This window comes from Festucalex cinctus, chromosome 15 (assembly GCF_051991245.1).
Source record: "Festucalex cinctus isolate MCC-2025b chromosome 15, RoL_Fcin_1.0, whole genome shotgun sequence".
NCBI classification, from domain to species: Eukaryota; Metazoa; Chordata; class Actinopteri; order Syngnathiformes; family Syngnathidae; genus Festucalex; species Festucalex cinctus.
The window spans coordinates 13,729,721-13,747,226 of NC_135425.1; the positions used below are offsets into that span (position 1 = coordinate 13,729,721).

General features: G+C 38.7%; 1 protein-coding gene across 6 annotated transcripts in view; it reads right to left on the reverse strand.

Annotated features, from left to right (window-relative positions):
* Window positions 1-13,035: 13,035 nt before the first annotated feature.
* ass1 (argininosuccinate synthase 1) overlaps window positions 13,036-17,506 on the reverse strand; it is a 36,156-nt gene continuing 31,685 nt past the window's right edge. For 3 of the 6 annotated variants that reach the window (XM_077498376.1, XM_077498377.1, XM_077498380.1), the window contains 2 exons: window positions 14,154-14,219; window positions 13,569-14,046 (listed from right to left, as the gene is read on the reverse strand). In XM_077498376.1, coding sequence (XP_077354502.1) covers window positions 13,977-14,046; window positions 14,154-14,219 — 136 coding nt within the window. In that variant the 3' untranslated portion in view covers window positions 13,569-13,976. The other 3 variants (XM_077498378.1, XM_077498379.1, XM_077498375.1) reach the window with 3 other exon arrangements.

Here is a 17,506-nt window from a genome sequence, read left to right on the forward strand (position 1 = left end):
AGTGCTTTCACCACTCATTCAAATTCAAATCTCGGAGGATAGAAACTATATTTGCCACAAAATTGCTCATAATTTAGCATAGTAACATCTGCCTTCATCAAATGTACAATAGACCATATTATTTATCTTATGTAAATAAAAAAAAAATATATATATATATCCATCCATCCATCCATTTTCTTGACCGCTTATTCCTCACAAGGGTCGCGGGGGCTGCTGGCGCCTATCTCAGCTGGCTCTGGGCAGTAGGCGGGGGACACCCTGGACTGGTTGTCAACCAATCGCAGTATATATATATATATATATATATATATGCCCTATTTGCGGAATTTTATTCTCAATATTTTAAAAATAATTTCAGGGTTTTATTTTTTATTTTTTTGAAAACTGGTTATTTAAGCGGGTGAACCCGCCTTTTTATGTGGAAAATGCATACTGGAAGTTTAGCAGCACTTTTTGAATAATTTTTGTAGGTTTTTAAAAAATAGAATTGGTAAATATTCAACACCAACAAGCTAAACATTGGACAGATGCTTTTATGTAATGGTGGAATCTCGGTTAGTTTGGAACCACTTTTCTTCTATCAGAATACACAGCATCATGTGACCAAGAAATGTTTTCAATATAATAAAAAGTGTGATTATGAATCCCTATCTAGCATGACTCATTCACATAATACTTGTGGGCCATTTGAAAAAGTGTCAGAATAATACTTACATGATTGCCTTTTCCCATTTGCTGCACATGTGGAAACATCTGCCCTTGCACATCTGGAAAACGCCAGCAGCCAGACAGAAGAAAAAGCTTGCTGAAATTGCTTCAAATTTCCCCAAATCTTTATGCAAAATAGTCCCCCACTTCATAAATTGTATCCAAACCTCAGTGAGAAGCAGCATTGGGCAGTGTGTGGTCTGGAAGCTCTACAGTATTACAAACACGCTGCTGCTAGCTGAGCTCTTTCAGAAAAATTGCATATGAATCATTGATGGAAAATAAATATTCTTAAAATGAAAGAGACATACTTGGACTAAAAACAAAATACTGCAGTTCATAAAACAAAGCAATTATAACACAAACAAAATACTTAAATTTTGGGGGAAAAAGTTAAAAATTAAATCAAAATAAATTCAAAGGCTGGGTGCCCTGTGATTGGCTGGGAACCAGTTCAGGGTGTTGACCCCGCCTACTGCCCAAAGCTAGCTGAGATAGGCTCCAGCAACCCCCGCGACCCTTGTGAGGAATAAGCGGTCAATAAAATGGATGGATAAATTCAAAGGATAAAAATATTGTAAATATGAAATATGCATTCAGAAAGATAATCTTAACATTGATTCAAATTAATTACACGTTTAAGAAAATATTAAAATTACAATAAAAATATTCACAAAATACAATGACAAAATACTGCAATAAAAATACATTTAAATAAATTCCTAGAGGCTTAAAATACAATTAAGATATGCATTCAGACAACTGATATAAAAATGTGAGGATTTATTTATTTATATATTTTATTAATGATTTATGGTACATATTTATTTTTTGGGGAAATTAATAGTACTAAAAACAAATAATTAAATGAAATAAATAATAAAATGAAAATAAAACCTAATTTTTTTTTTTAGAAATCATCAGAATCTAACAAACAAACAAATGCATTCAGCCAAGTGATGGAACAAAAATGATTCATGATAAACAGTTCCAAACATTCATATTTCAATTCACAAAAATAAAACCAAGATGCTGCAATGAATGATGTAAAATAACATATGTGAAGGTCAAATGCTAAAAACACATAAAATATCTGTATTATGGTGAATGCTATAGATTGTATGAAAGTGTCTGTTGAATAGTACAAAGGTGATTGCCCTTTCATGATGTGCAGCTGCTCAAATCGTGTTCCATTTTTTTCCCACACAAGAAGATTGTTAACGTTTCCATGTTGCTCGTATCAGTTTCTCTTCCACGTCAGCCTCTGGCCAATTCATCATCTCCACAAGAGAACGGGAGCCACTGAATGGGAATCTACAGCTGTTTGCAGACCAGCCCCCCCCCCCTCCCAAAATTAGCATGACTGAAGTATGATCCTGCTCACATATTGCTACCATGTGGCTCTGCAATGTCTTCAAAGATGGGAAACAAAATTTGAAGTTAAGTGTTGGTGGGTTTTACCATTTTATGTTTTTATTTCAGCGAATCCTCTTCCATCGTGGTTCATCGTATCCGCCTCCACTATATTGCTTTTTTTTTTTTTTTCCACAGAATGAAATAATCTCTCGTTTATTGCAGGAGTGAATTACGTTCTAGACCACCCCAACCAAATATTTATTTTATTATTTATTTGCGGCTTTTCACCGATTAGCTGTAGCCTATTGCAAATTCTGATTCTGCTCCTGGATTCCTGCCAGTCAATCAGTGCATGACAAGAGTGTGTGTGACTGGGGATCAAATATCACACACAAGCACATGCACGCACACACGCAGCTGGACAAATGCAACATGAACATTGGTCCACTCCTTTTCTCCTCCCCCCTCCTTCTCAATGTGGAAGGAAGAGGCTACATGAAACTGTAATTGCTTGATAATTGACGCCGTTCTGCAAAGGGCATCCATTTCTAAAGGCAGGAAACATGAAATGGATAAAGTTTCATGCAGAGACCTCAGAGGTATCCCAGAAATCCCCTGCCTGATTTGGCACATACACATTACTTGTTGTCTATGCAGGTATGCCATACATATTTTGTACGTTGCACACTTGGCAAAATCTGTTTTTTCATTAAGGTTTTATCCGTCTTTTATTCATTCTATTTTTCCAGATAGAAATTGCGATATTCGACCAGTTTGACATTTTAAAAACCTAACCAGTTCCATATTTGACAGTCAAACTCGATGTTCCATTTTTATTTTTTTTTTACAAAAAATAATAATCAAATCATCAACAATTCTAATTTTAATTATCATAATAAATTTAACAATCAATGCAATTTAATGCAATTAAGTTAGATTTTCGATTAAATTATTTATTATTTACAAATTCCATAATAATAATAATAATAATAATAATAATAATTGGATTTTTAGCTCACAATTATTTACATTTTAGTATTTTTTTCTTTTTTTTTTGTGCTACATTTGATAAGCTAAAAGTGATGTCACAGGCCGGTGTCGGTGTAAGACGTGATCGGGCTGCCAGATTGTATCGGGGTCGCCTGCAGATGACGTCACGTTACAGGATTGTCCGGAAATTGTCTGTTTAAAATTGTTCAAAATAACATTTATGGACTAAATTGTTAAAAACGTAATAATAAAATAAAATAAACTTAAAAATATAAAAGCATGATACTTTAAGAGTGAAAGAAAATAATAGATTGAAGCTCCTTTGCACTTGCCGGTGACGTCAGTACAGCAGCGCTAACAAAGTTAGCTTTGGTTTGGTTTCTTTTTTAGCTGTTCACAAATCAATCACAATAACAAAAAACGGTCTTAATGATAATAGCAACACATTAACAATCTAAACTGAAAATATTTGTCACATCTGAGACAATTATTTTAAGTATTTATCATTTAGTCATTCTATTTTATTATTCATTCAATATATTTTGCGTTTAAATTCTTAGGTTATTTATGTTTTTACAATTTCAGTACGTACATATTGTTATTTACATGACATATTGAATATTTTCTTTCCAATGTTTGACGTCAACTGGATAATTTCCAGCCAATCCTGTAGTGGGACATGTTCGTTAGGCGACCCCGATACGATCTGGCAGCCCGATCACATCTTACACCGACACCGGATCTGGGCCCCGGGCCTCGAGTTTGACACCTGTGCATTAGAGGGATGATTGACAGCTGGCAAAGATAAACAGTGGCATTTTGCCCAGTAATGGCAGCTATGCACTACTTGTTTTTAGTCCTTTTCCATTCTACTGCACACTCCTCAAGGCACTTTGCTTTGATTCACTTGTGTATCTGTAGTATTTTAAATGACTCAATTACATGGGACCCCACGGTGAAAATGACGGATGTTTTCCACTATTTGTCCCACCCTGACCCCCCCCCCCCAACTACTGGCCTCCACCGCTCCTATTCTCCGCTTCCACGTAACGTCAAATTTTCTCCCAATAAACGTTTGCCTGAGGGGAAATAATAGCTAAATGGTGTTGTTTGTGAGCTCTTTGCACTGCGAGCTGACAAAAGAAGCTCGTGTGAGTGTTTTCCTTTCTTTTTTTTTCTATGAGTAATGGTTGCAGGTAATCCTTTGCAACAGGCCATGGAAAACAAGACCTGACGAATGAACACAGGGAAACAACTATCAACCGTCGTGGAAAGAAAAGCGCATCGGTGCGCAGGCGAGACCGGCAACCGGGGGATTGTTGGTGGCTCTCTTCTTTACCGCCTCACTCTTGACAGCATCATACTCATGTCACAAAATAAATGGATGGATAGCTAGCTAGCTAGCTAGCTAGCGACCGACCGAGATAGATAGATAGATAGATAGATAGATAGATAGACAGATAGATAGATAGATAGACAGACAGTTAAAGCAACTGCATTGTTGCCTTCAATTAGTCCAATTGTCGCATGAGTGGAGCGGAGTGGGGTAGCAGACGAAAGGGAGACAAATGCCTTGAGTGTTTAGTTTGCATTGTAGCCTACTTATTTTTATTTATCTATTTATTTTAAAAGGTGTATTTGTGAAGTCTGTTTTAAAATTAGCCCACCAGTGATTGGATACTGTGTCTTGCGACGAAACATTAAAACAGAGGAAGAATATCAACATTTATTTACTTATAAACTTAACATGGTACATGTTTCTAACTGTATCAATTTTTCTATATTTTGTTTAAAAACAAAATAGAATGCGTTACATGAAAAAAATGCTTTTATTGTTTCCCCAAATATTTCAAATAAGCACATTTTAGAGCTGTAATTTTAATAGTTTGATATTTTTACTCATATCGGCCCAAGCGAATTTATAGTTTCCTCGGTGTGAAAGCTTCTCCTTGCTCTGCAGTGCGTGAACATTTAGACCAGGCATGCCGCTTGGTGGTAAACCAGAAGAACTGCTAACAAAAACATTTTTGTCATCCAGCATAACAAACATATCATTTAGGTATACATATGACTGTTATAATACAAATGTAAGTAAATTGATGTAAAATATTGGGATATTGAAGATCATGTATTGGGATACATATGTATCGCGATACGAATTGTCATGTGACCCCTGTATCGTGATACGTATCGTAAGGTGAATGGATGGATAAATAGATGAAGGTTGATGCGAGATGAGCGATTGGATCATGGATAGACAGCTAGATAGCAGACAGATAGGAAGGTTGATGGCTGGATAGCTAGGTAGATTGATGAACAGACCAAAAAACTTCCGTATGCTCTGATTCTGTAGCGTGGGCCCAGGACGTAAACACTTCGGTAGGCCCGACGGCCTGAAAAATTGCCAGCAGCCTCCAGAAGCGAGAACAGCTCCCATCCATCACAACATGCAACAAAACAAGCAAATAACCAGCGACATTAAACATTTATATCATCTAAAGGGAGCGACTGAGAGCATCCGCCGACATCCCCCCGTCCCGTCACTGCATCACAGCCACGGATCGAACAGCTTAAAGGACGTGTGCCAGCAGACAAACCCCAGCAGTGGACCACCTTCCCTCGCTCTCTCCCAACAGTCAAACGCGAAGGGGGGAGGCCCAAGCAAATGAGAGGGATAAATCTATTGATTTGGAGATCAACATGCTGCATTACACACTGCTGCCCCCGGGGTATCTGGGGAGGTGGAGTGGCAGAGGTGGTGGTGGTGGTTGGGGGGATATTGGGATGCTGCTTTGATACAGTGAAACCATTTTTCAAGAGCACAGGTTTTGTCTTCCTTTTTTATTTTATGAATAAGATGCTATTGACGGAACACAATCAGGTTTGTGTTCACTGTCTAAACGCAACAGGTTTGAAACTTGAAATCACATTTAAATGTGGTAAGTACAACCGCCGCTGACTGCCAGAGCTTTCGGTCTCTCAGAATCCTCGTGATTTTCGAGAAAATTAAGGGACTTGCATTTTGGTGACACTCATATAGTGTATGCTAAAGGAAGGCACAGAGGTCACATGACACGGTGTTATGCAAATTTCGACCTGGACATGCACTAGCTAGTGAAGGGGTCACGAATGTGGTGCCCACGGCCCCCAGGTACTAACTAAGGACCACATGGGTAGCCCACAGGCCTGTTCTAAAAACAGCTAAAAAAAAAAAAAATTCCATTATCATGCGTGAAACATCTCACGTTATGATGTGAAACTTATCATGTTTAAGTGTGGAACTTAACACATCAAAACGTGAAAATTATCACGTTAAAATGTAAAACTCACATTGAGACATGAAAGTTATTTTAAAATGTGAAACTTCGCACGTTATCACTTGAAATTGATCACATTAGAATAAGAATCTTCTCACATTATGACGTGAAACCTAAGATGTTAAAAAATGTGAAACTTCCTACCTCATAACGTGAAACTTGTCATGTTAAAATCAGATTAACTAATCACGTTATCTTGCGAAACCTGTTTAAGCCGAAAAGTTATCTCTAAAGTTATCAATGAAACTTCTCACATATCGCGTGAAACTTATCACATCAATGCGTGAAACGTATCATGTTGAAATCTAAAACTCATCACTTTATAAGATGATATTAAACATTTTTTCCTCATATGGCAGCTATCTGCCTCTTTAGAAATGACACAAATCTATTCTAATTCCCCCATTTGTTACATTTTTTAATATATATATATATATATATATATATATATATATATATATATAGATAAAAGGAGCACTGTAATTAGCCGTCAACAAGGGCAAGATCTAACTATCATCCATCCATCCACTCTATCAAGATAGCTAGCTACAGTATCTAGCAACTAGCGAGCTAGTTAGCTACAGTACCTAGCAAGCTAGCTAGTTACAGTATCTAGCGAGCTAGCTAACTACAGTATCTAGCGAGCTAGCTAGTTACAGAATCTAGCGAGCTAGCTAACTACAGTATCTAGCGAGCTAGCTAACTACAGTATCTAGCGAGCTAGGCAACTACCGTATCTATCGACAGTATCTAGCAGGCTACAGTTTCCATCCATCCATCCATCCATCCAGTAGTATATCAATCACAGCTCTGTAAGCTAAACCAGTGCTAAAAGTTTATTGATTCCTGCAGACTCCTATTGTCGATGATGGTGGTGGTCGTTTAGCTACATCTTGTTGTAACAGGAGCCGGCAAAGTCTTCACACTCATTAACCTTCAACATGGAGCAGCAGGCAAAATATTTCTATTTTTCCATCAATATTTCATCACCGGCTCAGGCCAAACAATGCCAAAGGGGGGGCTTTCTGACCGTAATGGCCCCATCTGTCTATAGATCTAAAGGACAGGAGCTGGCAATGGCTGTCCTTTGACACCAGAATATAGGCTTTGACATCAATGGAAAACACACACACAAGCGCGCACACAGACACACACATATAGAGGGTCCGTGGATGTTAGAGAGAGCCTGCAAGGCAAAGTGTATCCTGCCATGTTTCCTCACAGATGGTCTCTTGATGTTGTCGCGAAAAGATCAAGTTTCCAGAGCGACGGGAACGTGTCTGCTCGCGCCGGGCCCCGTTTTGTATGCACACAATGAACAAATTATGACATTATGCGTGGAGGCTGCAGACGCATTTATCCGCAAGCTACACACCTTCTGTCGCTCTGCAGCACCGACATCTAATTGAGCACTATAAAAAAAAAAAAAAAATCTAATCTTCACAGTATAAAAGATTATCACTAAACATGGAGGTGCAGCTCAATGAATTAGAATAAGCTAAAAAGTTAAATTAATTTTGTCATTCAGGTCAAAAAGTGAAATTCATACCCATTAAAATACTTTAGAAAGCAGAATTGTGCACAAAGATGTGCATTTTAAAACTCAAGAAATTACAGTAGATGTCGTTCAATCATTTTCAACAACTATGCTGAGAAATACTATTTTGTTCTTCTTCTTTAATAGTCTCAAACTAAACAAGTGTGCTGCCATCTAGTGGCCGACAGTGGAATTACATGAAATATAAACAAGTGTTAGACCAAAATACAGTTGTGAACTGTAAAGAAAAAAAATATGCAAAATAGCAGGACTGAACCTAGAACCTGTGATTAGGTTACTGCGCAGTACAAAAATGTAATTAACATCTTCAGAACATGTTACAAATCATATAAATAAAAATTAGGGACGCATAACGGTAAAGACATTATGGAATTAAGGGTGACAAATATTACATTAGAGCCTTTTGAATGAAAACTATCAATAACTCAAATACTTAGAGCAGTAAAATTAGTTGACTTTATAAATGAATGTCTTGACCGTTTACTGATCAAATTATATGAAAATGACCCAGACTACAATTCAGCCTCCTAAATCCCTTTGTATGACCTCATCACATAATCCGGCAACACGGGCTTCGGCCACAAAGCTCCCGGGAGTGGTCCATTACCACTTACCAGTCAAGCATTAGGTGAAATGTGCAGTGTTTTCGATGCCTTAACTAACAGTAATTAAAAAACACACACATATGGTAGTGCAGTGAAGTTGCCGGAAGGAGCTGAGCTGCATTATGTGTACACCTGGAGGCAGGTGGAGGACTCAAGTGGGGGTCCCGGCTCACAGGTAGGACCACAGACGTCATAATGGACCCCGGGCGAACAGGGTCCATTTTGGGCTTAGGTTACGGCAAAAAATAGAAAGCGTTGGGGGCGGCGATGTCGGTCTGTAATTTTGGGTAATTAACCCCCCTGGTGGTCATTGTCGCCGCCTCATTGTGCGCCAGAGGAAAAGGTCAGCGAACGCGAGGGCTTTTCTCCTCAGACAGCTCCATGAAGAGCACGCATTGACGGAGCACAAAAGACAGGAGGACTGCGTTGAGTTGAATCTTCTGTGCACTCGAAACCTAAGCGGAAAATGAACTCGTCGGTCAAAAGTGTTTTGATAGATTTGAGTGCGTGCTAACTTTGAGTACAGTCCTGCCTTGAGATACGAGTGACCCCAAGACAGGAGCTGCTGTCTGGTGGTAGTGGACGCAACTAAAGTCATTTTACAAAGCAGCAGTTGGCAGAGTGAACCCTTTTTTTTTTTTTCCTCAAAGGAAGCTTGAGGCTGTTTATTGCCACTTCCGGTTGATGTTTACTGTCAAACTAAAAACTAACTAAAGCAACTAGCTTTGCCATAAAGCTAATTTAGCTTAATGCTAACTGTAGCAACAACTTGTCTTTTTTTTCACTACGTTAGCAGAGCACTTTCAATTCTACTTGAGTCCTTTCAATCACAAAAATGATAAAGGTGTGAGTAAAATAAAAAAAATAAATTGCCAAATATAGGTCAAACTATTTGAAACTGGTCAACTAAAATGATTTAAGCCTCTCTGTCGGCCCCGTCGTAGACGGATGCCCACATTTCCGGCGAATGTTTTATGACGCAAAGCCTCAAAACAAATACACGCACTGAGCACTAACTGAAAGAGGTTTTCATCAGCCAATCTGTGTCATTACAGACGGACGGTTCTTCTCAGTCAGTGTATTTTTTCGAGGCTTTCCGCCATAAAGCATTCTCATCCGTCAACGACGGGTCCGACAGGGAGACGGAAGTGCCCAACTCTGCTAAAAGGATAATAATTATGCATTTTATTTCATATTGAAAAATGTTTTATTCAAAAGTGTCCACTGAACTGAAAACTATTGGCCAGAGGCTTGCAGGAATAGCCATTGTGAACACCTAAGATATTAATCTGCTAATTAGAAAATGTTTCAGTTGTAAATGGTCAAACAAAAAGGTGACTGTAAAGATGTTCTGGGGCAAATTGTTATAAAGCAGCTTTAATGAATCGCTGACAAAATCGGAACAACCTTTTCCAGGTTCGCCCCAACTCTTCAACGACCAAGTGCTCAGAACTTGTGCAAACGTCCCTTCAACCTCATCTCCGCAGAGGTCAGGTGAACACAAAGCTCCTTTGTACTTTGGCTTTGCGACTTGAAGGTTAGTTGACCCCGACTCCCTGAAGAGATGGTGGTGGGGGGGGGGCAAAGCACGGGACTCCATTAGGGCAGCCGCCGCCAACTTTTCATGTCGCGCTATTGTTCCACATGTCTGCTCCCCCCCTGAGTGGGTAATGATGGGTAATTGGTCCCGGGTCAAGGATGATTAATTCCCTCGGTCAGGTGTCAGCGCAGGTAAGAGGCAGAAGATGAAATATGAGAAGCGCATGACGAATGAATGGGCAAGTATCCCAGCATGCATCTTCTTCTTAGGGGAAGTACATGTAACCAACTCATAAAAGATTGTTTATTATTTGACAAGCTTTTGGATTTATAATGTCAATATCCTGCTCCCTCCATGTTTTATTTTATATGTTATGTGCTTTTATTTTGGCGATGTTCCGGCAGTCCAGGAAGTGCTATCTAGCGGTGTCTTTACACCTAGCAGTGCACGCTGTCAAGAATCTAGCGGTGACTCTACACGATCGGTGATGCGCATGCGCAGAAGATCCCGCCATCTTGGATCACTAACTACGGCAAGCCCACTAGAACAAAATACTTTTATATGCCTGCGCGATAGTGTGCGTTCGTAAAAACGTGATACATCATTGAAAAAAAATTCGGTGTGTCTACAAATGGAACAAGGAAGGAATAAAAACTTTAAGTTACACCAGTACGCTATTGTCTGGCTGGGTTTGCTACAGTACATCTCCAGACTTAAACCCTATAGAACTTGCATTTCACTTTCAAAAGAGTAGACTGAAGGTGGCAACCCCCAACTCCCTCAAAAAAAAAAAAAAAAAAAAAAAAAAAAAAAACATCTCTAGATTTACGTTTTAGTGGCATGCTAATATTTCTAAAACAGGTGCTGAAGTCAGATTGAGATTGATAGCTGTCCCCGATCACTTCACCCTCCTCAACCTCCCCACCCGCCCGCCTTCAGCTTGACTGACTAATCTGAATACGGGGGCCATTTCAGACACTGATTATCTTTTGCAACCTGTGCGCGCGTGACAGTAAATGCCGGGGCCGTCCGGTAATTGACCAGGCAAAGACGGAGACGCCTGCCGTGTAATTGAGCGGGAGCGGGGTGGAGGTGGATATAGGGAGGAGGGGCGGGCTCCCGCTCCACTCAGGGTCCGAGGAGCCGTCATTGCCCATTAGACCCGGCGGGGGGTCCCCAGACTCGGCGGGAGGTCCCCTTATGGACGTGGACTCTGACGCTGACACCTTTCAGTGATATGCTGGCTGAACTGTTCATGAGTGGAACAGCCCACATTAGCGTTAATGGAATTTTGCTGAACTTTAGCTCGCTTTTACCTGTGGGGGTGAGAAAAATGGGAAAAAACTGCAAATAGTCGCCTAAATCACAATTAAGTTATTTTCAAATACATTCAGCTTCCATATAATAAATGATTGCCGTTTTTACACACATTTGATTCATTCATCTGTTTTTTTTTAGGTGCTGCCTTTTTAGTTAGCAACAAAGTTGAAATAGCCAAGAATTGATCTTACAATATATAATTTTCTTCGATCTATTGCTTTTCATCGGACCGCTGCCATTTAAAGCTCACAAATGGCTTTCATCTGTTCTGCTCTGGCGGCTACCACCAAAGCGATTATGTCGACGTTCACCTGCGTTAAAGTCGAGCAGAAACCTTGAAACGGTGACAGAATGTCTGCATGGACATTCAAGACTTGGTCGAAAAAATATAGAAAAAGTCCATTATCTATTATGCTAAAAACTGACTGTTTTTTTTCCTAAAAAAAAAAGTGGAAATGGAAATGCTATAGTTTATTTGGATTATTATTATTATTTTTTGCCATATAGACACTATATTTTGCTATACAGTGATTTCATTTATTGGTTTCATCTCCCAATGTTTTGCATTCAGCTCTGTCAATATTCCATAAGGTCAGGGGGGTTTGGTTATGGAACAAATACAGTATACACAAAATTAATCACAGTCAACTTATTATTTACTTAATTCCACTGTGTATCGACAATACATATAGTTTATTTTTTGTGTTTGCATGTATTATCTAAGGGATCATATGTAGCTTATAAAACTCACTGGGAACTCACCTGCAAGTATCCTCCATTAATTTATATGGTATATATATATATATATATATTTTTTTTTTTTATAAAAAAAAAACAAAACAAAAAAAACATGAAAGGGGACAGAAAGAATTGAAGCTTGTGATATTTGCTCCTGATCAAAAAATAAAAATAAAAATAAAAAAAAATAACATAATAATAACAACAACAACAAGTAAGCCTTCAAGATGCTTTCATGGTAACAATCAAAATGATTCAACAGCATGACCTTGTGCTATTTATTTTTTTCTGTAATTGATCTTTTATAATTTACCGGTAGTTTCATAATCCAGATTGTTCCACAAATTGACAATTTGAAATACGTTGTGCTTTTTATTTTGTCCTGTATTTAGGTTTGGGAAAAAATATCTGTTCCTCTTAATTTGTACTCCCTTTCCCTTTTTTTTTAATTTGATTTGCATGTTAATGTTAAAATTTAAAACAATTGTCATGATGGGCTTTATACATTATTTTAAGGCGGCTAAACTCCATCAATTCATTGAATTTTTTAGTTTTTATTCATTTGAAAATGAATTAAAAAAAAAAAATCAATAATTCCCTACCCTAACAAAATACTTTAATTTAATTACTGCTCATTTTGAATGAAATCTGACTAAAATTGAGTTTGTTTGGCAAATATAAAACATATTCTTATTATAGTAACTGATTCTTGAAGGATAATAAAAATGATAATACTAAAAACTTTCTCGAAAAAAAAAAATATGCCTTTGACATTTTTAACATACTAAAGGTGCAAAATCTTGTGAATGTAATGTTTGCTACCACTGATTTGGATAATACTTCATATATTATGTACAGTGCCGCTAAACACACAAGAACAAAGGACACTTTCAATGCCCATAAAGCACTTCACTTGATTTTTTTTTTATTCATCATTATTCCCATTGGAAAGCATAATCAGTAGTCACCATCAAGAACACTACAGAGTGGCCAAATTTTGATCATATTACGTTGTCATGGAATGTAATGAACACATTTCAAATATTTGTCATTATTTTAGTGATGGTACTTCAAGTTGTAGCTGCTTCACTGCTTGTTGCTGGAAAGACCCTGCAGACGCTGATGCTCCTTCAGTCTGTGGTGAAAAAAAATCTCTTGTAAATTCCACACAAGGGGTCCGCAGTTTATGACGACCTCAACATGTGACACTTTAAGAAAAATCCACCTGTTTTCATCCATCTCAGCGGGCAGCCATTTTGAAATTGACATCACAGTGCGTGTAAACGTCACATGACCAAACCCATAAAACAGGTGAGTCATGACAGTCATCACCTGCACCCTTATGATGTCACTTTCAGTCAACTGCAAGTGGCTGTAGAAGCCAAAATGGCCGTCCCCCTGAGATGGATTAAAAAAAATAAAAAAATAAAAAAATAAAAAGGTGGATTTTTTTGCTCAATTCATATTTTACAAACAATATTAATCAGAATTCCGTGTTAGACGACTGGGGGTGGACAGAATGTATTTTTTTTTTAAAAATGAATATTGTAAATATTTTGCGCACAGTAAAAAACATTTTTGACATCATCACATCACAATTATAGAAACCATCAATATTGTACAAAAATACAATATAACAGCAGACAACTGTGCCACATCATCTCATAATATAACAAAAACCAATAATAAAAACAAAAACAAATACTCACCAGAGAAGCAGATTATTAAACGTAATGATGAGTGCATTTTGTTAGTCAAACTTGGCTTACGCTGAGCAGCCAATCAGAGGAAAGAAAAATGCTGACGTCTTCGTGGGGCAGATAGCAACAGTCCAGTTGCTATTACAACTTCAAGCATTGTGTAGTTTGACACAAAGACAAAAAAAAAAAATCTAACATCCACATAAAACTACTGGAAGCAGTGCAGCAAAGAGAAGCAAGTTTGATGGAAGAAAAGAATTTCGATTGTAAATGTAGGCCAGCAAAATCTAATATCCGTAGAATATTCTGTTTGCTCACCTGACAGCGTTGATCCTGATGAATCCCGAGGCGTCACATGGGTCGTAGTCTCCCTGCACATCCATGCTAGAGCGACAAGAAAGGACACAAAATGAAATGTTTACGAGTGGAGCGATAAACACACGAGACGTGAAGCCTCATTAACCGCTGGGATAACTGGATCATTGATAAAGCGTTCTGTGGAAATAATGTGCCTATTGATTTCTCTATCGCTGCTCCACTTTAGCAGTTTTTGACCCGTATCAGTCAATATTGGACAACAACAACATTTAAAAAAAAAATCAATAAAAAAAATAAAGATACTCATTTTTGATAAAACAATCCCATCATATCACGTCGACCAGATGAGGCTGCAATGCAGCGGTTCTCAAACTGGGGCGCTCGGACCCTCTGGGGACCGCGACAGACGGAAGACTCAGAAAGTGAATGTTATTTATCATCTTTCATAAAATATCAATGTTAGCACTGCAATATCAATTATTAAATTAATTGATAATTGAATCATAATCTAATTAATAGTTTGGAGACCTTGTTTACTTTACAACTGTCAAATCTACCAGTGCTCACACTTCCATATGATCATTTCCACATCGTTCCGAGAAAATCACAATGTCCCATTACTAGTACGGCTGTAACCATAACTATAAAAAGTCTAAATTGTATTCCGTTTGTGCAGTTGTATAGCACACTCTGATGGTTAGTTTGTTAGTGCGGTTTAATTTTAATTAGAAATATTTTGGCCATTACGTCGGTTATCACTATTATTGTGATGTTTGGATATCATTACAGTCCTAATTACTAGTGAGCTATTTTTAGAACAGGACGCAAGGCTACTAATGTGGTCCTTGGGGCTAACTTGTGCCCACGGGGATTCATGTTGATGGCATCTGCACTTAAGTTTAAAATTACAATAATGGAGTTATTCCGGCTCCTGCCTTCCTGGGTGGAGTTTGCATGTTCTCCCCGTGCCTGCGTGGGTCTTCTCCGGGCACGCCGGTCTCCTCCCACATTCCAAAGACATGCATGGCAAGTTAATTGGGCGCTCTGAATTGTCCCTAGGTGTGATTGTGAGCATGGATGGTTGTTCGTCTTTGTGTGCCCTGCGGTTGGCTGGCAATCAGTCCAGTGTGTCCCTGCCTACTGCCCAGAGCCAGCTTAGATAGGTGCGAGCACCCCCCGCGACCCTTGTGAGGAATAAGCGGACAAGAAAATGGATGGATGGATGGATGGATGGAGTTGTTCCACTTTCTATGCAGCCCCACTAGTCTAAATACAGCATTGTGTTAGTGGAGTATGATTTTAGCAGCAAATTCCAGTATTTATTTATCTATTTATTTATTTAATCAATATCAGAAGGCGGCCATTTTGCCACTTGAAAATGACGTCACATTTACTCATGTCTCAGGTAACAACTAATCACAGCTCAGCTTCACGAAACAGGTGAGCTGTGATTGGTCATTGCCTGAACTCTGAGCAACTGTGATGTCATCTTCAGTCGACAGCATGTGGCAAAATGGCCGCCCCTGAGATGAATAAAAACGGCTGGATTTTGTCGCATAACTCATTCTACAAATGTAATATTAATCAGAATGTCATATTTAGACGAGTGATGTTACATATAACATATTATTGTCACAAAATGTTTAAGGTTGACTTCCTCTTTAAGATTATGGAGGAGATTGTTGGATATGTCTCCCAGAAAGTTTGAAGACCCCTTGCTCTAAAGCGGTTCACCCGCAGGCCTCGGAAAAAGGCGCTAAATCAATGCCTCGCTCTGTATCGCCATCCCTCCTGAGCGCACGTCGCACAAAATGCGTGTGGCGGCGCGGCGTGTAATTACGGCAGTTTTCTACCTGCCGTGCTTAATACACTGCCTGGCCCGAGTCCTCTCCCGGCCGCCCAGTGTTTTCGCCTGCCGCTCATTCTTTGCAAGCACTTAGCCAAAGAGGAAATTGCCAACAAATGATAGGATAAACACAATAAAAAAAAGAAAGTCTGACAACTAAATCATCAACTCTCAATACAAGGCTCCCTGCCCGGCACCTGGGCGCCATTATGAGTGAGCGGCTTTGGAGAATATGACTGTGTGTGCGTGTGTGTGTTGGTGGCGGAAACCCTGCCGTCTAATTGAGAGGCGAAGCGGGCAGACAGGCGAGGAGGGTGACATTTCCCTCTCAGATGGGTGCAGTGACGGGCTGTGTTACCACTGTGCTAATGATGCCGTTTACTGTTGCCCAAGGAGAGACAGCGAGATGCCGGCGGGGGGGTTTGTGTGTGTGTGTTGCTGTCGTACAATAACAAACGTGTGCGACCGACTACCCCCCCAAGGTACATCATTCTCAAACATCGCCAGTATATGCGTATGTTTTAAAAAAAAAAAAGAAAAATAGCACATTGAGAATGTAAAATAAAGTGAAATTACCATAAAGTGTTGGATGTGTGCCTTTAAGGGGCGTGGCCAGGTGAATGACTTCAAGAGCTGGAATCGGGGTGCATGCTGCTTAGTCTGCGTGTAAGTGTGAGTTGCCAACAAGCAGCTCCTTGCAAGTTTTGTCATTTTGAATTTGACAGTTGGCGACTGTGGCTCTCCTTGCCCATATGTGAGGGCATTACAGCACCTTAACACTAAGCAATATTTTGGATATAAATACTTTTAAAAAATCTATACTTTTTTTTTTTTATTATTGTATGTGCAGGGTACATACTAAGGCCCGACCAATATGGATTTTTTTTTTTTTTTTTTTAAGGCCAATTTCAATATTTGGCACCATAAAATTTCGATAACTGATTAATTAAAAAAAATATATAACGAGTAAAATAACTTTCTTTTTCAGTTATTTAAAATAACAAATATTTTAATTACAGGTAGAGCGGTTTAATGTTTAAGAATACTTCCTTTAGTAATTAACTGCATGACAGAGAGAAAAATCGGCAAAAATATTTTGGTAGAGGGATTTTTGGATGTCATACTTTGTCTTATGTATTAGTGTAAAAAAATGTGAAAATAAATAAATAAAATAAAAATAACAACAACAACAACAAAAAAATCGGGAAAATAACTGCAAAAAAAAAGGGCAAAACTGGAAAAAAAATAAAATAAATCAGCCAATTTTTTTCCCGATTTTAAAAGAGACAATTTCAACGAATTCAATCGGTCGAGCCCTAGCACAGAACATACTGTATATAATACAAAATAGAGTGGTGACACACAGTATTACTCATGAATTAATTACTACCCTTTAAAGGGAAGCAGGCTGTGAATCAGTGCATTTTACTGGATGCCTTTGTCGTTTGTTTGGAGACATTTGTAGCGAGCTCTTTTGTGGGGAACCTCGGGGGCCCATCTGCCAGTA